The following is a 23,797-nucleotide window of genomic DNA, read 5'->3' as shown; positions in this document are numbered from 1 at the left end:
GAGTAAGGACAAAATGAGAGGCAGTTAACATTGACAGCAGCACTCACAGGGTGGATTATGTGCAAAGATAGATAAGAGAGAATGGGACGAGCGTGAAAGATGGGAAGCGAACCAGTTTGTGAGGTATGAAGAGCTTTAGGAGTGGATTGTATTTTTGTATATGAAAAGGAAGATACAAAGAATGAAAACAACTATGCATCAAACTGAAGTGAAGGTGGGCATTAGTAAGAATAAGAGACATATTTACGACCATATGACATTCATAGAGACATGGATAAACAAAGTGGGGAAAATTGGGGAAGGGGATTACGGGAGAGATGACAGAAAATTATAATGCAAATGTTTCTGGGAGAAAACCAGTGTAGGTTTGTTTGCTAAATGATAGAAGGAAAATACATATTTCAGAAGACACACCAACCAGTATACCCAACTCAAATCCACAAAACTAAACAAGAGCATTTCTGCTTTTTGGTACCAAAGGCTCCTTCTTCATACTTAAACAGGAAGAGGAGGAGGAGGAGGAGGAGAATGGTGAAACACTGACAGGGAGAGGTAGTCATTCAGAACTCAAACTACGAAGTAATGTGCTAGTACAAAGAAGAAGCAAGGCTCTTCTAATACAAGGTGGGTTCCTCTTAGCTTGTGTTCTGAGTGAGATGCAATACTCTCCAACATGTCACAAATATTTCCTACTTTCTCACTTGTGGTACCAAAAGCTGAATCTAGAAGTACTGTTGTTTTATTTTTAAGTATAATAATGAATGTACTGGTACCTGTACCTTCTGAAGGTAAACACTGGCCATGTCATTTGTCTCTCTGTGAATTTACAGATTTCCGTGAGGAATTGTTATTTTTATACTCAATATATTGTACAGCAACTTGAAAAATCCCGAGTTATGAGACACTGAGGTTAGGAGAGAGTATGGTGTATTTAGTAAGAAAAGAACCTTAGTCTTTTGTGTTGCACATGAGAATATTTTCTGGCACATAACAGAATGTTTGTGTATTCAAATTCATCCGAAGTGTCACCTCTAAGACTGTCTGTCCCCCCCCCCCCCCCCCCCCCCCCACAATAAAAGTGCATCATTTGCTTACTAGATGATAACTTACATTTGTGTAGTTCTGTTCACTCTGCTACTTTCAGTTTCACATTTAAGTTTTTGAGTGAGGGAGCTGAAACAACATACAGCAAATGAGTTTCTCGATAGTCTTTTTGCAGTAAGCTAAGCTACCGACATGCCTATGAGGGAAGTTATATCAAATAGCCTAATGAGGAGGCTGTTATGGAGGGAGGGTGTATATCAATATCCAGCTTTGATACTACAAACTACCCAAAGATGAAAACTTATTCAAATCTGGGATCCCCAGTTTTTTAAAGCCCAATCTCTGCTGGCTCTATGACATTACATTCACAAAGATTGATACAGTTTCTATTTTAAGCTTCCGTATCTCAATCGGCCCTTTATAGACTAACTCTGTTGCCTGTCAATCTGACTGTTAAAAACCTTTGTCTCAGGAAAGGGTGAACAAATAAAGTTGAAATTTATGTCACATACTAAGGTCTATTATCTTTTGATGTTGTATAAAACTTAAGTTTCTAGGCCAATGTAGTCAAAAGATAAAGCCTTTTCTGTCACATATTCTGATACTCCAAAACTCACTCACAGTATTTCCCATTGACCTAGAACTGTGAAATTAAGCAAGAAATAATGTTTCGCAGTACAACCAAATGAAAAAACCATAAATTTTTGATTTGTAATTATAACATGTGAAAAAGGTGTTGCCTGTTATCTGACTGTCTGTCAAGAACCCCTTTTCACAGGAATGGTTGACGTATCAGGTTGAAATTAATGTCACGAAGTAATTCCTATCATCCCTCGGCAGTGTATTAAACGTTAGCTTCGAAGTTCAACGCAATCAAAAGATACCGGCCATTTGTGTCACATATTTTGATACAAACCCACTCATCAAAACATACATTGTATGTACCACTGGCCTACAATCATGAAAATTTGGCAAGAATTAAGGTTTAACTGGACAAGTAACGGGGGGAAATAAAAATCAGAAAATTCATTGTGTAATTACTTCACATGGGGGAGAGGGGGGGGGGGGGGGGGGGGGGAAGAAAAGAAAGAAAACTTATGTCATTTGTTGTCTGACCACAAACTTTAAATTAAAACATTCTCGAAAGTCTTACCAGAATGGATGAACTGTCTATATACATAATGAAGATTGTACGAACCCTCAGTGTGTGAGTCCTCCTCACCCATGGCCAGTTTTTCATTTTAAACCTTTCTAAAAAAAAATCACTCATATACTGTTGCTGTCTTCAATCTGAAGACTCATTTGACGCAGCTCTCCATGTTAATCTACATTCTGCAAGCCTCTTCCTCTCTGGAAAACTACTATATCCTACATCTGTTTCCAAGTCTTTATTGTATTCATCCCTCTTTCTACAATTTTTACCCCTCACACTTTCTTCCATTACTAAACTGACAATTCCTTGACGCCGTAAGATGTGTCCTATCAACTAATTCCTTCTTTTAGTCAAATTGTGCCACGAATTTCTTTTTCCCCTAATTTGTTTCAGTAACTTCTCATTAGCTCTTATGCTCGTGTTCTCTTCTTGTGTGAACTGCTTATCGCCAATGTTGCAATTTTGTGCAACCGGACATTCTAGACAAGACATTTTGAAACTTAAATTTGAGTATTATACACAATGAGAAGTTAATTTCACCCCATTTTAAACTTCACGTCTACAAATAGTGATAATTTCATCTTAAGTATATCTTGATACTTCTGGCCGTTCGCCAGACTGGACTTACTCCAGTGTCTGGCACTTGTTGATTCAACTTTCATCCTGTCCTGGTGTCTGATGTCTCTAATGGATGTGTTCATGCTTCCCATATTACTGTTGGAGAATGCAATGCGCACATTTTTAATGGCATTTAAAGTGCCCCCTTAGCTGAGTGGTCAGTGTATTTGACTGCCATTCAGCACGCCCATATTTGATTTCTGGCTGGGTTGGAAATTTTATCTGTTCATAAACTGGGTGTTGTGTTGTCAGCATCATCACTTTGTCACCACTGACATGCAAGTCGTCCAATACAGCGTCAACTGAAAAAGGCTTACAACTCGGCAGCCGAACTTAGACAGGTGGTGACTTCTGGTCTTCAATATCATACGCTCATTTAATTTCATTTTAAAAGTTTATGACAGTGAAATACTTACATAAAATATGTATATGTCTGTACCAGTTTCGACTGGTCAGTAATTTTAATATGGGATTGTGGATCCACTTTGAGGCAAATACTTTTCTTTATTTATTTAGGCTACCCAAACTAGTTTAGACAAAATACCACCATCATCAGTAGATTTGTTTATTCTTTTTATTTTAAAGTCATTGCATAATTGATATGTTTGTTGCTGTTCTTCAGCACACAGCATGTCGTGTTAGTTGGTCAGCTTTACTTGCTCAGATAATGCAGAAAAAGCATTACATTTTGCCTTGGCAATCACTCAAATATTTCAATTACTGCCAAGGTGAAAAGTTATGATTTTTCTGTGTAATTTGTGCGACTGAAGATGGTCAACTAACATGACATGCTGTATTCTTGGAAGGGGTGGGAGGCGCGGGAGGGGGGGAGGGGGGTGGGGTGGGGGAAAGCAATGACTTGAATAAAGAAACCCACTGATGATGACAGTATTTCACTGAAACTAGTTTGGGAAAGCAAATAAACAAAAATGTTTGCATGAGGCAGATCCCCAGTCTCATTGTTACTGGAGCAAAAGAAGAGTTAAAGTTATAGTGAATGTCAGCTAATTTTTAACAGCCCCTGGAACATGCCTGGCCTATGATTGTGCCAAAACAGTGTGACCCTCAACATATTTTTATGTGGCCTTAGGCCAAAAATTGTTCCACAGACTCCTGGAAACTACTGATACTCAGAACTGGTACAGTAACATAAACTATGTGATGTAGAATGTGGGAGTGAGTGCCCTAGGGCTCAGTGACACACTGGTGGTCAAGAGAAATATTTTATTCACTTCAATTACACACCATGTCATTAGCAATGTGACACAAACACACCCCACTCCAGCGACTCAGACTGACAATGTCTAGCAGGTGGCTGGCTTCTGCTCTGGTGAAAATTGCACCCATAGGTGTTGGTGCCCTGTGTTGTTGGTGTCAAGCCGGGTAGTGGACGGAAGTCTGTCAGTAAGTCGTGGTCCCAATATCAGTGATGCATTTCTTCTATTTGTTGCAACTGTATTCTGCTGTGGAACAGCTGCACACAGAGAATCTGACTTGGCTTGTGTCCACCGCGGTGGTGAACCAAGTCTGCCGTGCAGGGGATACGACCCGCTGCCTCTGGGAAGGAGTCTGGCAATGGCAGCTGTGGGCAGCACTGTATCACCAAGTCCACAAGGACACTCAGTGCAGGAGGCAGTTTGTCCAATCTGGTCTCAAACCCACGACTGCAGCCGGCGATGCCCAGTTGTATCATCATCTAGTGTAGCCCTGGCATCATGGTGGTTCTGCTGCTGGACTCTGAATTTATCTGCATCAAAATTCACAGCTATTTATATGGCTCGAGGTGCATTTGTTGCACTATTATCCGCCCCTGGTCATGTAGCTCGCAACATGGGTCTCACCCTGTTGTGATGACACAATCCTACCTGCCTTGCCAAGCAAAGCTAGCTCGTCTTGCAATTCTTTTGCATATATGTTGTCATAATCAATATGTTGCCACACTGCACTTTCCTGCTAAGGCAATGCATCACAGTGGATTTTTTACAAATTCCTTCAGGTTTCATTTAAAACTAGATTGTGACTTTACAGTGCCCCTGTTCACGGGGAAGGCCCGGCCTCTTGTGTCTTGCTCAGGACCAGTTCCCCACCTCGACTACTTCCACCATTTTTTTTATGAAACAAGTGACACACCTCATGATCATACTAGACTAGCAATTTAAAACCCTACACATTTATTATATTAAATTTACGACTGCTCCTTTGCAAATCTTTCAACACATCTATAATTATTGTATCTGTGCAGTGGGAACAACTTTGTTCTCACATAGTTTTCTCCATGCTTCAAATCGTCTTTAAGCTCTAACAAATTCATTTCTTTCTGATATTTGAACTATAATATTACCCACATACCTTAACATATCAGCTTCAAAGCTCTTTCGCTTGGCATTCCATCTGTCTGTCCTGTGGTTCTGACTCATTGTTTTGAACAACTTGTTCTTGCACGAACAGTTCCTCTTAGACTCTTCAAGAAAACATACTACCAAACCTTCCCTCACAAGAAAACCACATACATCACTACCATTCACAGCACTTACGGGGGTAGGATGTCAAACAGGCCGCCTTATAGCAGGAGAGGCACCACAGGACATTTTAATTTCCACTGTCTATACTTTTACAAATAAATTCATAAAAATTTGTCAGCATGACCAAGAAGTATTCAGGATTCACCCTGATAGTAGTGGACGTTGAAAAACATAACAAAAGCAATTTTTTTTATATGTGAAATTCTATCATTATTTCCATTACCATTGGCTGCATTAATTGCTTTAGGTACACTTTTCTTCGTAAGTAAGAGAGATTCTCCAATGAATTTTCCACAGCATACAAATCATACTTAAATAAATTCTAGAGTTTCATACTCCTTTAATTTATGAAAAAATGACTGAGTTATTACATTTTAAACTTAATGTTTAGAAAAAACTCAAATTTTATAGTTAATTATCCCAGTTTTTAATAGATTTGGAAAATTCTAGAGTTTTCTATTAAGGAATTTGTGTTTAATAAGCATACCATGTTTGATAGTAATAGGATATTTATTTTGGAAGCTACATGTACCCAAGTACACAAAATTGTGTTTTGCGGAAAATGGCCGTTAAAGTTTCTGCTTGTATTTGGCATAGTTTTAGAACTGTCCAGCACCATAAGCAGGTTCTTTTTCGTTTTCAATATCAGTGTCCTTCCTCTTCACATTCCCATGATGCACTCTTCTTGATTTCATGACCTCCAAAAATGATTTATCTGCTTTCACTACACACTCTCTGTCTATCGCACACAAAGCTTTGATACAGTTCACTCTAGGCTTAATTCCCATTTTCTCTAATACATATTTCCTGCTTTGCACACTGTCATTAAAACATGAAACTGCATCATAAACATCAATAGCAAGTGCATTTCTTCCCACAAACACAGTTTTTGGCAATCTCTCCCATACACATTGGTTAAAACTTTCATTTGGGTTTTGGGTACCACCATGAAGGCATTTCTTCAGTAAGTTTTCATTTGCAAGGTCCCTGAATATAGGTTTGATGGCTTCCATTACAGCAGTTGGTAGAGAATTCCTATGATGATACTCTTCACCACCAGCAATTGACCTTTGGTAGCCACACCATGATACACTTCCTTTTGGGCATAAGTTGTGGATAGGGTTATTGTCTGTGGACATTTTGTTGAAGTTATAAGGCCCAAACTGCTTGCTTCATATTTTTCAAGTCCCCTGTGTTCCTTCTTATTGCCAAACCATAGTATGTCTGTAGATTGTCAATTTCTGCATCTGTCAGTCGCCCTCTCCCTTTTATTCCCTTCCCATCAGATAAATTTTTCCCCGACAAATCTTGTCTCAGTCTTCCAAGTCTAGTGCCAAGTCTTTTCTGTACATATCCCACACATTCTAACTTCTGCACAATAGTCTCAGCTCCATATGGTGCACACTTTTGAAACTCAAGGAAAGCTTTACTGTCACCATCACCAAGGTACTTCACAAAACGCAGGCCACGGGAGGCAACAGATCTGGTAAACAAGCTTACAACTCCCTGCACTTCCATACCTCCACTTGAGCCTTTATAGTTCATATTACATACATGATCTGCAATCCCTTTCACACAACTATGATAAAATTTACTCAGCACTTCAACATCTAGTACCTTAACAGTGTCAACTGCACAAAGTGTTCTTGCTGCCTTCTGTCCCCTACCAATACAGCGCATGCCATATGCTACCCTCAAATTTACATCATAACCTTTGTTTGCGATTTTAGATTTCCTGCAAAACCCACCAACGTTGCATTTGCTGCGTATCACAGATAAGTTCATAGCAAGGCCTTTCCTGGCATTCTTATCTTCCACCAAAGAAACACACTGAACACCAAAGCACATAACACTGTCCAATATTAATTGTGACAGTATGTTACCATCAACGATAATATTACATGAACCTTCGGATTCACAGCCTCCATTTTCATTAGCACCAAAAACAAGTTTCCTTCTAGAAGTACTCGGTGGTGAATTGTCTACTGGCTCTGGGAGGTTGCAGTCTTGAGCCACTGGTGTAACATTTGTTGTAACACCCTTTACTGTGTATCTGTTGCCGTGGTGACATTTACGACTGAAGCAACGAATTCTAGGCATCCTGTGCGATAACATGCCACAAACGAACACAAAACAACACAGCAAAATGAAAATGGTGTCGAAGATCACAGCACCACACTGCACGCCTTTCAAAACATAGAGCAAACAAAACCAGTGATCAAAACAATGCAGGTTGAGAGCAGCAAAGAAAGTACCGATATCAATAGTCCTTTGTTTCATGTATGACTATCTTTGGCACAAATATTACATTCGAATTCTACAAAGCGAAATACACTTAGGTATGACAGAAGAATGCTGTACAGAGGGGCGTGGCACTGCACCTTCATACACTTAAGACCAAAATTACATACCTTATAACTCCTAAAGTATGTATGTTCTATACATCAAATTATTCAGGAAGATGTGCACTACAAAATAAGCATATTTTTGAAAAATTAATTTTTTTAATCAATTTTTTTTATGTCCTACCCCCCTTAAACAAGTAGTCCCACTTATTCCTCCCAATGTAGTGCCCATTAAAGGCTAAATTCCCCTTAAAATGCTTGGTTTCCTGGTCTCCATGTCCACACAATACAACTTCCTGATACCTGGTTGCACTGTTCCATGTGAATCTGTACAAGGTTAAACTGGTTTGTCCACTACAACACACACACACACACACACACACACACACACACACACACACACACACACACACACACCTCATGAATACAACTTCCTGATGCCTGGTTGCACTGTTCCATGTGAATTTGTACAAGGTTAAACTGGTTTGTCCACTACAACACACACACACACACACACACACACACACACACACCTCATGACAGCTCTACAGTGACAAAAACTATCTGCAATTGAAATTTAACTTTGGCATGATGTTCAGTCAGAATGATTACTTTTAGGCTTGTGTTCTACCCTTAACCCACTTCATACTCATCGTGCACATCAGATTGCGGATGTGCTGTAAACAGCTCACTGTGCATGTCAAATGCTTGCCCCGCAAGGTTGTGACCCACTACCTGTGCTTGTGCTACATACTGAACTGGGATGTACTCTTCAGCAGATTCAGCCCTGCTAACTTCATCATCCACTCTACAAACTCATCATCTCTTCATTTTCTTTCATTCACCCTGTTTCTGAGCAAATATATGTTCCCTTACCATTTCTACCATAACATCTGCATAAATATCAACAATTTCTTGTGCATTCTGTTTAGTACCTAAAACAACTTTCTTTGCAATTCCACTCTGCACAATGCAAAAATCACCAGCACCTATACTGCCCTGTGTATTTGGCACAGGTTCTGTTGCCTCAACACAACACCCATTATCACCAAATGTGACACTGAACTTAAAATCAACCCTGTTGCTATTCCCACAATCGCTTCAGTACAGTCCATATTCATTCCTGCTACCTCAGACTACACAATTACACTTGGTATCAGAGGTGGCACTTCTACATTACTCACCTTAACTTCATCATCATCATTACTCAGTGCCTCACTAAAGTTCCCACAAAATTTATTGTGACACTACCTACAGTTATTTTAACCTTCCCAGTCAAACGATTGTCCACCCGCCCACAACATTCTTCCCTCCTCTTCACAAGACCGAAAGGTTCACCTACATTAGTGGTAGTCGGCCGTCCTGCAGGAACAGATAAACAATCCACAAGCCTGCTCCTCCTATTCAGTTTCCTCCTTTTCCTTCCTCTATCTCCCTTATTTTCATTCTCCTCGTAATCAACATATTCCTCACATGAGGCCTGTTTTCGATCAAACAGTCAGTGTGCTCTCTCCGCAACTTCTCCTTACACTCTGTAGTTTTGTGATAAGTTCTTTCCTTCACCTCAGCATCAAGTGCCCCTAATCTCTTAGACCACTTGGCACTGTCCACCAGCACCTTATCTATTTCATATCTTAAATTCTGTATACCTCCTCTCTGTGGTAGGTAGCCTCTTGCACTAACAAAAACCCTGCTTCTCATCGTACTGACCACGAAATGATTACCTCTTACAAATTACGCAAATATAAATGAGAATGCTTAGTTAATGAACCATATACCTTGCTCTGCACAAAATCAAATTAGGAAACACTTAAATGTAATATTATCGTATCACTTCTTACCACAACTTAACTACTCTTGCCTAAGTGGCTGCCCATTTTTACTACTACACATTGAAACAATGATTAAACTTAGCTTCCCCTCCTGAATCATTACTCAGTTCACCGCTTATACAGGGTGGAGAAAAACTGGATATCTGATGCCAGTATGAGCCAAAATTACTAAAGTTGCTTAGGTTTACAATGCACAATTTTTAAAGCATGGAAACTTTGTGCAAAGTGTTCCGATTGCCCTGTTGCCGGATGCTCTGGAACAATGCTTTGCCTGCCAGAGATCGTGATGCACCCAAGGCAGCCCACACATTCGCACCAGCCTTCCACTCTGGGGGCAAATCCGCTGGGGTCCCAACACATCCAGTGTAGTTTTATCATAAGACCTACCAGGAACAAACCACAAACCCATCAACAGCTGTTAGTTCACATACAGAAAGTCTTTTACAAATTGTGTCGGCCCTGAAAAGTGCCTTTTTTGTAGCTAGGACATTGTTTACTTAAAGCAGGTGCTCGAATTGGCGACCCTCTGACATGACACAGGCTTGGTAATGTTGAACGGTGTTTTGCCGAACTCTTTGATAGATTCCTGACATTGCCCTGATGTGACTGGCGGCATGTTGAATGCGACCTGTTAATTCCTCTTCGTTTCTAGATGGTTCCCATCTGGGTGGGTGAACTAGAACCTTGACGAATCCCTACAGGAAAAAGTCCGGTGGCATGACATCTGGTGATCGTGGGAACCACGTCCTACGAGCACCTCTGCCATTTACCCGGCTGTCGAAGAGTTCATTTAAATATCCACACACAGCACGACTGTTACGTGCGGGTGCCCCATCATGCTGCAACCACACGGGTAGTTGTATGTCCAGGGGAACATCTTCGAGCAGACTGGTTAGAGTTTCTTGCAAAACATAAAGATAATTTGCTCCAGTAAGTTGAGAAGGTAGAGATGGACCGCCCCAATCAGATGGTCACCCACAATGCCTGCCCAATTGTTGAGCGAAAATCGTTCCAACATCCGTGGAGCTAAGTGACGTGAAGATTGCCCCTTGCCCAGCAATGACCATGGCACTGTGGTGCTGCTGCTGGATTCCGAATTAATCTGCTTCAGAATTCACAGCTTTTTATATGGATCAAGGAGTATTTGTCACACTACTATCCAGCGCTTGGTCTGTCTGCCTTGCTGAGCACAGGTAGCCCACCTCACAATCCTTTTGTGCAGATGTTGTTTTAACCAATATGCTGCTACACTGCACTTACTGGTATGCAAGTTTGCTAACACAATGCTTCACAGAGGCTTTCTCACAAATTACCTCAAGTTTAACTTAAAATTACATGACACCACAGTGAAATGTAGCTGTAATACACTTCATGGTTTCCTAATTACATTTGGTTATTCTCAATTCTCTCAACCTTTTCATCTCCGAATGGTAATGAGGTCACGCGTGATTGCCTGTCTATGCTCCCACGTGTACAAATGCCATCTCCCTAAATTCCAATTTACACAGTTTCTTTACTGTTTCAAGTACTTTACTAACCTGCCAATTCCACACTAATCAGCTGCTCCCTGCTCACCATATCTTGCTACTATCAGCACTTTACCTGCCAACCACATTATTCAAATGTCTGGCAGCAAACTCAAGAAACACACTGCACACCATTTAGATATTTGTGCGATACCACGAACTAGTTTTCCTCTCCACTTCTCTAAGAAACTTGTTCTTAACCCTCAACAAGTTCCACATTTTCCAAACTTGCCAAGCGTAGCAGGTACAGCTCAATTTCCCGTAGTATTATTTTATAAAAAACAAGAAGACCTTACACTGGCAATTCACAACCTCAAGACAAACCTCAACCTTTCCTCCAAAATCCAGTTCTCCCAGTGAGCTCCCAAGAGTCATTCAAAGTCATTACCTTCAGCCCCAGTTTCAGGTTCAATCAAGTTGCACGTGCCACAAGCTTCTCTTTTTTATTTTAACAATTTTAAATAAGGAAATTTTGCTACCAATCAAAAGCACACATTGAAACTTGATATATATTTTTAATCTCAGATTTTTGTGAAAAATGATAACCATGAAGTAGGAACATATACCAACACAAACAACTTCTGGTTCATAAAGCATTTTCATTTTCAGTCTTGTACAGCTTTACATGTCATTCTTTTATGGATAACATTGCTTCTCCTCTCCCTGTGGCATTACACATGAGGAATAGAGCTACGTATTCCATAATTCATGCACAAAAATCTGAAGCTGTCCCAATAGAAAGTTCGTGAACTGTACTTTGCTTCACCGTCTACCTGGCCCAGTCTCTTTTTATTACATTTCTCTTAACAGCCTTCACTCATATATTTTTGCTATATTCAGCATTATCGTCGGCTGTCCCAACTTATGCTTGCTCATTTGATTTTGTGTTTGAAAAATACATTCCTGTGGTCCTTTATTCTTCCCTCTTTTCCCACTTTAAAATATTTTTCTTCATCCTTCACCAAGTTTTCCTCCTATTATATTTCGTTTTTTTTTCATTTTCGTTAATAAGCATTTGCAACCGGAGATTTGAATTCAGTTTGATTTAGTTTTAAGTCTCATCCTTGATTCATAAATTATCTGTCACTTATTACAACCTGTAGACTCAATTTTGAATATTGTTACCTCTACTGTTAATTTGAGATCATTTCTTCATTTCAAATCTCTTGTTCAGAGTTTAGAACGATTTCTCCTACCCTTGCATATTTGTGCACACACAATTTTGTATTACTATCTTTACTCTGATGAATGAGATTCTAAAATCTGAAAGACAATGTTAATGCTAGTTTTTGTGTGTGTGTGTGTGTGTGTGTGTGTGTGTGGAGGGGGGGGGGGGGCAGCATTGGTCAAGTTCCCATTTTGGGGACTGTCATGTGGCTGCTTCTCTTCTTAACAATTATTTATTTTTTACATTTATTTAGAACAATTATGGTACAGAGGCACAACTGAGACACAGGAATGCAAGTGAAAGCAAGATTCAAATGTGGGGAAGCCTTTCTGCTGATAAACTTACCTTATATCTTGGTAAGGCCTATGTTCGGTATCACAAATTGCTTCATTCAACTTTAGAAGAATTTCGTGACCTTCTGCTATCTCTCCAAAGACACAGTGCTCACCATCCAGGGACTGAAGATCCTTTGCGAGGGTTATGAAGAACTGTGATCCAAACCTTAAAAATCACAAAACTGAACATGCACACCTTTGTGGCACAAAAAGTCAAGATGAAATACCTATGAAAAAATATATCATCAAAATTTAAAATATAAAAATCTGATTATTTTTCTCTGTAAGTATTAGCAAACCAACAACTAAGTTAAAGTTACCACTAAACTTTCTAAAACGTACTTTCTCCCAATCAAAGTGAATAACAAGTGCAGCTGCTTTTGATTCAGTAGTTATCTGGCAAAATCATGTCCTGCAACTGATATAATTGGTTCCAGATGATGTATGTAGAAAATTATCCGATTTTAATCATTTCAGAAAAAGAAGAATGTTGAAAAATGCACGTTCGATGAGACAAAGATTTCAGAGAAAACTTTTTGAAGACAAAGGGGGTGAAAATACAAGCTACACCATTTTTATAACAGTAACACCTATTTAAATTGTGTATGATGACTAAAGATGTGATTGCTCCTCCACAGCTAACCACTTTCCAGGAAACATTTTTGTGAGACAAACTTTATACATTTTTAGTGGCTCTGTTCGCTGGTATGGTCCCAAATAATAACACTGATAATTTTTAATCTTTTATTAACAGTACAGCTGTTCACAACACGAATATTGGTTGGAACACTGCATTGCTGTAATAGTTATGACCATGTCTGATGCCCCTGCCTTCCTCTGACCTTTTAATTGACTTGTTCTGTCACTTATTTGGGGACATACAATTTAACATAGACTCTGACTACCAGCAAAATTTCAGAATTTTCACATTAATAATCACTGCCAGAGATGAAAGTAATAATAAGTGACCGAAAAAATTCCAACTCCAGCTAGTGATTGAACCAGGAGCCTTTGGAGTTGTAGCTTGGAATTAACCTCAGTTTCCAACAGACTAGACTCTTGCGCAGAAGGCTATTTCTGATTACATGCCCAAGAAAATTGTAGGCACTTGTGAAGCAAGGAAAAGCTATCATAAAACAGTGCGTATGAAACCTAAAGTGGAAGGACTGGATTTTGCAGGTGCTCAACATCGAAGTTATCAGCGAATCTAAAGTGGAGTGACCATTGTGAGTGTTCTCATGTCTACACATTGCCTCAATACGCAAGATGTTTGCTACGCATTCCTCTTCTTTTCTTGGGAGCTTGTGCTGTATTTATTGCAATAAAAAGACAAGGCAAAAGTGACTACAGGTAAAGAATTATCTAAATGATAGAGGTACAATAAATACAATGTGATGACAACAATTTGTTTCCAAATTTTAAAGGTCACAGCGAAATTTCAGATTTTCTTCTTGGGAAACTGCACATTACATTTTGTTAGCTAGTAACCAGCAACTTACATATTAGTTTGAAATATTTATTTTGCATTTCAAAACAAAGAATTTCCACAATTATTCCTGAAACTCAGAAATATTCAATGGAGACGCTTAGTCGTTATGTGAGGGTTAATTAACTTTCAATTTAATTTAATAAAAGAGTTGTTTAAACAACTTTGATTATATGTAGATTAACATCCTTGGACTTCATCGGTGTCAATATCCTCTGGAAGGGAGGTTGTGTTTTCAAATTTTATACTTTTTACATCATCAATGTACCTCACTTGTCTTTCCAGTAGTTTGTTGAGGAGCTACTGACAGCCCATCATTTAATTTTTTTCACATGTCATGCTCCTCAGTTGTGTTATTAAGCCACCATAGCATGAATATTCGTCTACATTTTTCAAATACACTTTTTATAAATTTCTAAATTATTATTCACTATTTTCCTACCTGTCCTTATGGCACATTATTTTTACAATAATATGGTCAGAGACATTTTCTTCAATACTTGACACTCACGGCATCACACCTCAATTTTTTATTCAAATAATCTTTCGATGTAGCATTCCATACAATTTTTCCTTGTCTGTAACCATCTATAAATTCACGCACACTTCCTTCGGAGTCAACAGACATTATGGGGGATGAAGATACTTGTGTCTGCAGCACAACTTACGCTGCACGTATCCCCTGGGTGGTGCTAAACGAGTATCAGAGCTGGCAGACAGACTTATCTACTACAGATCTCCTGGCTTAAACATGAACGCTAAACTACTTCATAACGGTCCTTCTCAGAGCCAACCAACCAGACACCTGAGCCATAACATTCAAATTTTACAGTTCAATTTTGAAGGCTCAACCGATCTAAATCACATCTCTCTCTTACACTACTCGAAAATAATGTAGATGTGGCAGTCATTCAAGAACAATGAGCAAAGACTGTATTCAAGAGGACATGTAGGTGGCTACAAAGTCCGTGGAACTACATACCACCAGACCTAAGCCTGTGCTACCTATATATGCAATAACACTGAAAATGCGCATCTGATATCTGCAAACTCCATGCAAAATACTGCGAATGTGTCAGTTAAAGTTGAAGATGTTACTATAAAAAATGACTAGAAGCCTCCAGCAGATAACTGACCTGCTCATGTTCTTCCCATTTCCTTGCATCCAAGTGTATATATCGACGACTTCAACAGCAATTGTAAATACAGCAATACTGACGAAAATGATGAGGACCTAGCAAATTAGGCTGAAAATAACAACCTCAGCCTAGTTTTTGGCTCAAAGGACAAGGGAACATTTAAATCTGCAGCCTGGAACAAGGATTCCAAGCCTGACCTATGTTTTGTAACACAGAACTCTCAGGGACAACTTCTACATCCAGTGAGGTCAGTCCTTGGAGGTTTTCCAAAAAGCCAACACCAGCCAGTAATTCTAGATGTAGGAATTAAAATTCCTGTAATCAGATCAATGCCTAGACCAAGAAAGACCTTCAGAAAAGCAAACTGGACTAAATTCTCCAAAGAACTTGATAAAGTGATCACATGGATCCCACCACTAGGTGAAAATTATGAAAGATTCATCGTAGCACTTTTAACAACAGAAAAAAAAAAAAAAAAAAAAAAAAATGCATGCCTAGAGAATTCCAGAGAGAATGTATCCCAGGCTGGAGTAATGTATGTGAAGAACTGTATCAGTCCTACTGAACCACCAATGACGGCTGAACCTCCCACCCGAAAAGATTCTGCAGTAACACCAGACCAAATTGTGAATAGAATAAGTTCTCTCGTCAAAGCACCCTCACATAAGCCACACACAAGAATGGTTAAGAAAAAGCTTTGAAACTTGAAGCAGAAGGCACCCATACTCCAGAGACTTCATTGTAGATGAGCTCACTGCAGCAATCAAAGAAATGAAAAAAGGCAAAGCTCCAGGATTTGATGGGATACATTTAGAGTACCTCATCAATTGTGGAAATAGGACTCTTAGATGGCTTGTATGTTTCTTCACCAATATTATGCTATCAGGGAACATTCCAAAAGCATTCAAAAGAACAAAGATCATAGCTATACTGAAGCCAGGTAAACAAGCGAACAAAACTGTTAGCTATCGCCAAACTGCCCTCTTGAGCTGCTCCTACAAGCATTTGGAAAGAGTCATCCTCAACCGAATCACTCCAAAGATTCATGAAGTTATCCCCATCAAACAGGCAGGATTCGGACCTGATCTTACAGCTGCCTACGATACAGTATGGAGACAAGGACTTTTGTACAAACTCACCAGAGTTATACACTGCCAAACCACAATCAGGCTCATAAACAACATGCTATCAAAGGTACTACCAAGTAGACCTTGGCAACCAACTAAGCAGACAGAAGAAACTTGATAATTGTCTTCCTCAGGGCTCAGTTTTGGCACCAATCCTGTTCAACTTGTACACATCTGACCTCCCTGAAATAGAGTCAAGGAAGTTGATCTATGCAGACGATCTGGCCTTGGCCACCCAACAGAGAACTCTTGAAGCTGGCGAGGAGATCCTATCCACAGATCTGATCACAATAGATTAATACTTCATAAAGTGGAGACTGATACCAAATCCAACGAAGACTGAAGTAAGCTGCTAATGCGAAGTTGAATGTCATCTTTAATTGTCAGGTCCTTCACCAGTAAGACTCTCCAAAATATATAGGAGTGACTCTTGATAGAACCCTCTCTTGAAGGAAGCACATAGAAAACACTGCAGCAAAGCTGAGATCACCCAAAAACGTCATACAGAAGATGAGTGGCACCTCATGGGGCACAAGAGCTACGACACTGTGATGCGCCACCTTAGGGCTGGTATATTCTGCTGCCGAATACCGTGCCCCAGTGTGGCTTAATTGCACACATGTGAGAAAAACTGATGTAGAGCTAAATGCAGCAATGAGGACAATAACAGAGTGCATCAACTCTGCTCCTCTATAATGGTTACCATCTCTAAGCAACACTGCGCCACCACACCTCCGAAGACAGAACACCCTCCTCAAGCAATACCCAAAGTTACTTAAAATCCCTGAGCTTTCAATGCACTCTGATGTTCCTGCACTCCAAATGAACTGATTGGCATCTAGGCAACCATCTATCCTATTGGCGGAATCGCCACAGGCACCTACTTTCAGTATCAACATAAGTGAACAGAAATGTGGAACACAATTGCCCATGAGGATCATCAGACCCTGAAAAGACCTGACAAGACCAGCCGGTATGGAATTAATGTGATGTGCCTGGAAAACAATTAATCGGATCTGCGCAGGCCATGGCATCTGTGTTGAAAACCTCTACCAATGGGGAAGTGCTTCATCTTCTCATTGTGACTGTGGAAATGAATACCAGACGATCCATCACATTGTGACAACCTGTTGCAGAAGAGCCTACCATGGGCACTAGGAAGACTTCTTTGAAGTGACAGAGGCAGCCCTTGAATGGATCGACAAATTAGATATTAATTTATAGACTTATTTTTTAAATTATACGATATGAGGTTAATATATTTTTGTGAAATTATGTAATCCAAAATTGTTAGTTGCTGTTCATATGTAATGCCAAAACGCATATAGATTTCCACTGAAAGCGAGAAGCATGTGCAGCATAGTTGCGCTGTTTGAAATTTATGCATATGCACACAGCTGAACACAAAAAAAGGCATCGTGTGGATGCACCTTAACTCAGAGATAGAGTAGATTCAATGAAGGAGGGACGGTTTCATCATTGCATCATTAAGTAAGGGCAAAGTGGTTTTGGAGATGTTCAACAACCTCCAGTCCAGGCACAGCAAGAGAGGTATAGACTGTCGTGGAAAGGTTTACCGCTGAAATTCCATGACACAGGTTTCAACAACGAACAGTGGATAATTTACTTCCCCCCCCCCTCCCCCATATGTCTCGATAAATTATAAAGGCAAGAAAATCAGAGATATTTGACTTCATACAGAAGTTTATCAACAGTCCCTCTCAATGGACTATTAATGAATGGGGCAGGAAAAGTGGATATTGTAGTGGTATGAGAAGCAGCCACCACCACACACTGTACAAGATGTCTCGGGGATTAAATATGTAGATATTTCAATGCATTTTTCTGGGTTCCAGATGTCCACCAGACGTCGTCAACTGATTTGTCAATGATAATTAGTGATGAGAGAATGTCTGTTGAGGCTGCATTAATTCGTGTAGATCCATATGTTAATCTTCGAAAAATTGAGCAGGAAATTTGTGATCCACAGCTGATATAACAGTAAACCACATAACTGGTTCCATGTTATCCATTAGGTGCACAGTGTGATCAAGATGATACCATATTAAAGTCTATTGACAGCTTTGTTGTGGGAAGCATTATGAAATTTTCCCATAACAATTTAAGGAAATCATCGTTTACTTAATCAGTGTGGCTAAAATACGATTTTGACCTTGCAATACGGTGATCATAAGGCCATAGAATCCATAGCTAAAAAATGGGATAGTTCTAGCTCAGACTCCTTTCCTCTACTATATGCTGGAATGTGCTCAGCATTTGATCTTTGCTTAGAATATACTGCACAGCTCAATGTTGTTGTTATACTACAACACAAGAAATTAATTTAAATTTCAGACTAGACAGTCAAAACGATGTACACCTCTTGAGTAACTGCCACAGGTTACTGTACACAATCTCTCTAAATATGGTGCACTTACAATGGTGTGGCTACTGAATTTATAGTCTACCTAGCAGTTTTAGTGCATTGCAAACTTTCAAACTAAAATAAAACTCAGACTATGTCATAAATCAATTTCTTTGATCAACTGAAACTGCTACTACCTAACAGTTTAAAAATGAACTGTAAGATCGTCAATGTTTTTCGCTAACCATATAAATTACTATTGATTATGGGATGTATTCCAACCTGCCTTGGATAATTCTCATGTTCTTGACACTGTCTTTCGGCCTTAAGTTCTTTTTGCAACTTTTCATTTTTACTGATCAAGTCACTGAACACCACAAGAATTTTACCACATAACAAGCGTTTGTTCTAACTGGTGATACTGACAGTTAAATTTTGTGGTACATTTCTTCATCGATTCTGTAGCTCACATATCAACAGATTAGCAGTTGACCAAAATCTTCCCAAGTTTCTGCACTTTTTCCTCTCTTACTGATTTGTCTTCTGCTGTTAAAATTTTATACTTCGAATGAAATGCTGTGGCATGTAACCTTGCACATGTAACAACTAGAAGAGAACTGAACACCGGCAACATAATTTTTTGTGCCAACGTTTTTTGGGAATATAGATTGCGATGATGAGTTGCGGATTTGTAATGTACCTCGAGATATAAGTTAGGATGGAGGGTGATAATTTGGCTGAAAGTTGGTTAAGCCAACAAACGAGAAAATAAAATATTTGTTGTGACTTACTGCTCTGTAGCATACCCCACAAGGTGGCAGAGGCAGAGAGAGCGAGAGAGAGAAAGAGAGAGAGAGAGAGAGAGAGAGAGAGAGAGAGTGTGTGTGTGTGTGTGTGTGTGTGTGTGTGTGTGTGTGTGCGCACTGGGAAAACTGAGTCAATTATACAAGAAAACTGTACAGGGCTATCACAATCCGGGAGAATCTTGCTCTAAACTACATTTACAGAAGGATGCAAGACATTGGAAAAAGAAGAGGCTCACTAGAAAAAAGGTGGTAGCTTGAAAGACAATAATCTCATTGTGTTGTCACGTTTCTACGTACATGATATGAGTTACTTATTGATACGTAGATAGTTTCAGATGTTTTTGTTTACTGTAACCATCATGGAATTTCCACTGCAATATTTCGAAATATTCCACAAGGAGGGAAAAAAGTTTACCCCTACCACTTTCTGAAATTAGCAAGTGAGTGCACAAATTTCTTTTTAGTCTCATGAGTGACAAATTTTGATTTACACCACTTAGAGAAGTATCTAAATTGTCAGCCTAACAGATCAGACATTTTACCATAGGAAATTAACATCTTTTTGGCACATATTATTACTACTGCCACAGATTTTACCTTCAACATCACATTCAGTTAAAAGACTATATCACACAATTTCCTACAGCGTTTACACAGCCTATTACAAATAATACTTACATGTTATTTCCACAGCTGACCATTGACAACAAACCTGCCTTATCATGTTTCAATTTAGGCATTAATTCCCCTTCATAATACTTGGCATTTTCTCCGTGAATTTTGCTAAAAACGAAATACAACATGAATATTTGATTTTCACCTCACTTGCTTATTATGCTGCAAATTTATAACAACTGTACCTGTAAACAGATTCTCCACCTTTTCCAGACCCAGTCGGATCCCCCGTCTGGGCTATAAAGTTGTGTTGTATTGAATGAAATAAACAGAAGTTGTAGTATTTTATTCGGCAGAGTTTCAAGAAGTTCAAGCATGCTGCAACAAAGATTGAAATAGATCCTGGAATATAATACTGAACATATGGCAGGTAATGGGCTCAACAAAATAATTAAGTGTAGCATCATACACTTTTCTAAATTAACATGAAAAGAGAAAAACGAAAATGCCTCCAAAATGCTTCTAAAATCCAGAGCAATGTTAAAAAATAAGCCACGAAACTGAAGGATGCTTCGTACAGTAATGACATATATTGTTAACCACGTTTAAACTGAAACAGTAGGTTACAACACCAACATGAAAGGGACGGCAGGGGAGCAACCGGGGAAATTTCATAAGGAAACAATTTACCAACAATACTTACTATTTGGCCGTTCTGTTGTAAATAGGTCAACTGTGAAGTCCCCAATGGTAGTTTCCACGACGACAGCCATCGCTTGCTAACTATAACCTGTTTGTATATACAATCCAAGCCGTGTAACAAATACGTAAAATTGAAACTCTTTAATTATGCAGACATCTTCAGCTATTACAGTATCATCCGAAACTACTCATAACTGAATCTCACTTTAGCCACACAATCATACATCCATGGACCATACAAAAACTTTTGTGTCCTTTCTTGAAACCATTACGTGCGATAAGTATCATAACAACATAAGCATCCAGATGGACCTTTTAACATAACCTACATTTGCATTGAACAATCATAACAATCAACAGCTGCGTCATACAGAACATTATTCCCTTGTCCTTGCAGATGCAATATTATCTTTCTTCTTTTAGAAAAAAAAAGTGATACTTCTACTACAAAAATAGTTCATACATCTCCTCCGTCTGTCACGTCACATAACACACTTCTAATCAGAATTTCAAAGATAACGCTCTCATACCATAGCACCATATTTGTGTCTAGCGCCTGACATGCAACTGCGGCTCCACGTTTCCGAAGCGAGTCGACCTTTTAGTAAGCGAACCAAGCTTTGGCGGGACATACGAATTTCAGTAATATTTAAGCTGCGCGCAACACGAAGGCGAACTGATCTTTACAGCCTGCAACCACACTTTAGTATCATTGGAAGTACTACAAGTATATTGAAATTAAATGAAACTGTCAAAAAGAGGTCATTTACTTACTGTATTATGTAATAGTAACTTTATTTACCCTGTAGATCGTAGATTGTGAGCAGAGAAGCACATGATGATATAGAACAAGTCAAGAATGGAGCTGAGATGATAAATGGTTAAAATGATTATGACACTGATATTATAAGTATACAAATGTTCATATAATACATATGTAATGCCAAGAAACAGAAAAGCATATAGGTGGATATCTTGTGAAAAAGTCAGAAATGCACAATATTTACAAAAAAAATTCAGAAATGCACAATATTTCTAAATAAGTTCACATTATTAAGGGAAAGAAACATATAATCAAATAACATGGAAATTCAAAAGTACCATATACATTAAAATGCATTACTAAAGTAAAACAGTAAAGGTGACACGCTTCTGTATTAAAGTGTTCAGGTATACATACAAAGTAAAGAAAATGGACAGAGTAAGAAACATGAAAATTTAAAAGTACACATTAAAAAAACAAATAACATGGAAATACAAAAGTTCCATGGACATTAATTCATTACTAAAGAAAGACAGTGAAGGTGACACACTTTCATATGAAGATGTTCAGGTTTACATACAAAGTAAAGAACGTGGACAGAACAAATAACATGAAAATTCAAAAGTATACACTAAAAATACTTTACGAATGGGAAAACTCACTTCCATATTAAAAAGTTTAGGTTTCCACACAAACGCATAGAGCATGGACAGAAAAAGTACCAAGCTAAACAAAGTTACATTGTATATAAGGAGATGAGCTGTAAGGAGAAATTAGAATTTTGTCTCAAGAAACATAGTAACATAGTAAAACAGTGATTTAATACAAATTTGTTATAGTTCAGTTCTCATTTCCTTCAAGTTGTTAATTGTATTGATCTCTGATGAGAGATTGTTGTAATGACTCTTGAAATTTTCCCAGCGTATCGAATATTCCACAAGATTTTGGGATTGCAGCCGGATCTCATCGACTTCTTTCCACGATATTTCGGCTGACAACCTTACAGCCATCTTCAGACGAGTGTTTGACACTGGAGCTTGCTAGTGCAAGTCGCTCTATTTATACATAAAAGTGCCGCAGGCGCGCATGCGTAAGTTACCGTAGCATGTGCGCCACCTGTCGATTCCAAGGCCCTCTATAATATTACTGCATCTATGGAGCGCAAACGAATGCATGAAAAAAGTAAAACATACACGCAGACGTGTCCAAAACAATAAAATGCAAAATTTCAATATTAAAATTAAAATTACTTGTCGCTCGACATGTCAGAAGCCATAAAAAGTTTTCTTTTGGTTGAAATTAAAGAAATCAACGGGTCCCAGGCCTTATTCAATAAAAAGCCGCCATCACGATTAATGAGATTTTCCGCTAAACGTATTTCCACGGATTCCTTCACAACTGAATCCTAGAAGGATCTCGATGGGGCCAAGATTTTCGTGGCCGAATAATCCATAGTATGTCCTGTGGAAATACAATGTTCGGCTATGGCCGACTTACTGGGCTGTAAAAGGCGAGTGTGGCGCTCATGTTCAACGCAGTGGTCGTGTACTGTGCGTGTGGTTTGACCAATGTAGGCTTTCCCACAATCGCAATGTACTTTATAAATTCCAGCCTTCCATAATCCCAGATCATCCTTGGCTAAGCCCAGAAGAGCACGAGTCTTTGTAGGTGGCCGGAAGATTGCTTTCACACGATGTTTCTTTAAAATTCTGCCTACTTTCGATGAAATGTTCCCGACATATGGGAGAAATGCTCTGGACTTAAACACCTCCTTATCCTCTTGATCTTGTGGGTGGTCACGTTTTTTCCTCCTTAAAGCAGTACTGTCCTGATGTGCAGAATATCCATTATGTTGAAATACCGATTTCAAGTGCTCTAATTCGTCTACAAGGCTGTCTTTATCAGACACGACATGTGCCCATGCACCAACGTTCGAAGGACACCCATAGTTTGTGACGGGTGATGACAGCTTGACGCCTGCAGGTACAGATCCGTATGCTTGGGTTTTCGATAGACAGAATGCCCCAATGACCCATCCACCCTGCGTTTAACCATGACGTCCAGAAATGGTAGGCAACCATCCTTTTCAATTTCCATCGTAAACTGAATGTTTGTGTGGATGGAATTCAGATGTTGTAAAAACCCTGAAAGCTCTTCTTCACCGTGAGGCCACACTACAAAGGTATCGTCCACGTACCGCCAGAAGACTGTTGGTTTCAACATCGCCGAATCGAGAGCCCTCTCCTCAAAG

At 39.1% G+C, this 23,797-nt stretch overlaps 1 protein-coding gene across 2 annotated transcripts in view; it reads right to left on the bottom strand.

Annotated features, from left to right (window-relative positions):
* Positions 1 to 21,294, bottom strand: part of LOC126458170 (zinc finger CCCH domain-containing protein 13) — a 93,193-nt gene extending 71,899 nt beyond the window's left edge. Inside the window, exons 1-4 of one of the 2 annotated variants that reach the window (XM_050095037.1) lie at positions 20,785 to 21,293; positions 20,327 to 20,459; positions 20,145 to 20,249; positions 12,554 to 12,709 (exon numbers count right to left, since the gene is read on the bottom strand). In XM_050095037.1, the coding sequence (XP_049950994.1) occupies positions 12,554 to 12,709; positions 20,145 to 20,249; positions 20,327 to 20,459; positions 20,785 to 20,854 (464 nt within the window). In that variant the 5' untranslated portion in view covers positions 20,855 to 21,293. Of the gene's footprint in view, positions 1 to 12,553; positions 12,710 to 20,144; positions 20,250 to 20,326; positions 20,460 to 20,784 lie in introns of both variants that reach the window. The other variant, XM_050095039.1, reaches the window with a different exon arrangement.
* Between the last annotated feature and the right edge of the window lie 2,503 nt (positions 21,295 to 23,797).

This window comes from Schistocerca serialis, chromosome 2 (assembly GCF_023864345.2).
Source record: "Schistocerca serialis cubense isolate TAMUIC-IGC-003099 chromosome 2, iqSchSeri2.2, whole genome shotgun sequence".
Taxonomy (NCBI): domain Eukaryota; kingdom Metazoa; phylum Arthropoda; class Insecta; order Orthoptera; family Acrididae; genus Schistocerca; species Schistocerca serialis.
Note: the sequence above shows the minus strand (reverse complement) of the source record. Positions and strands in the feature narration are given on the sequence as shown.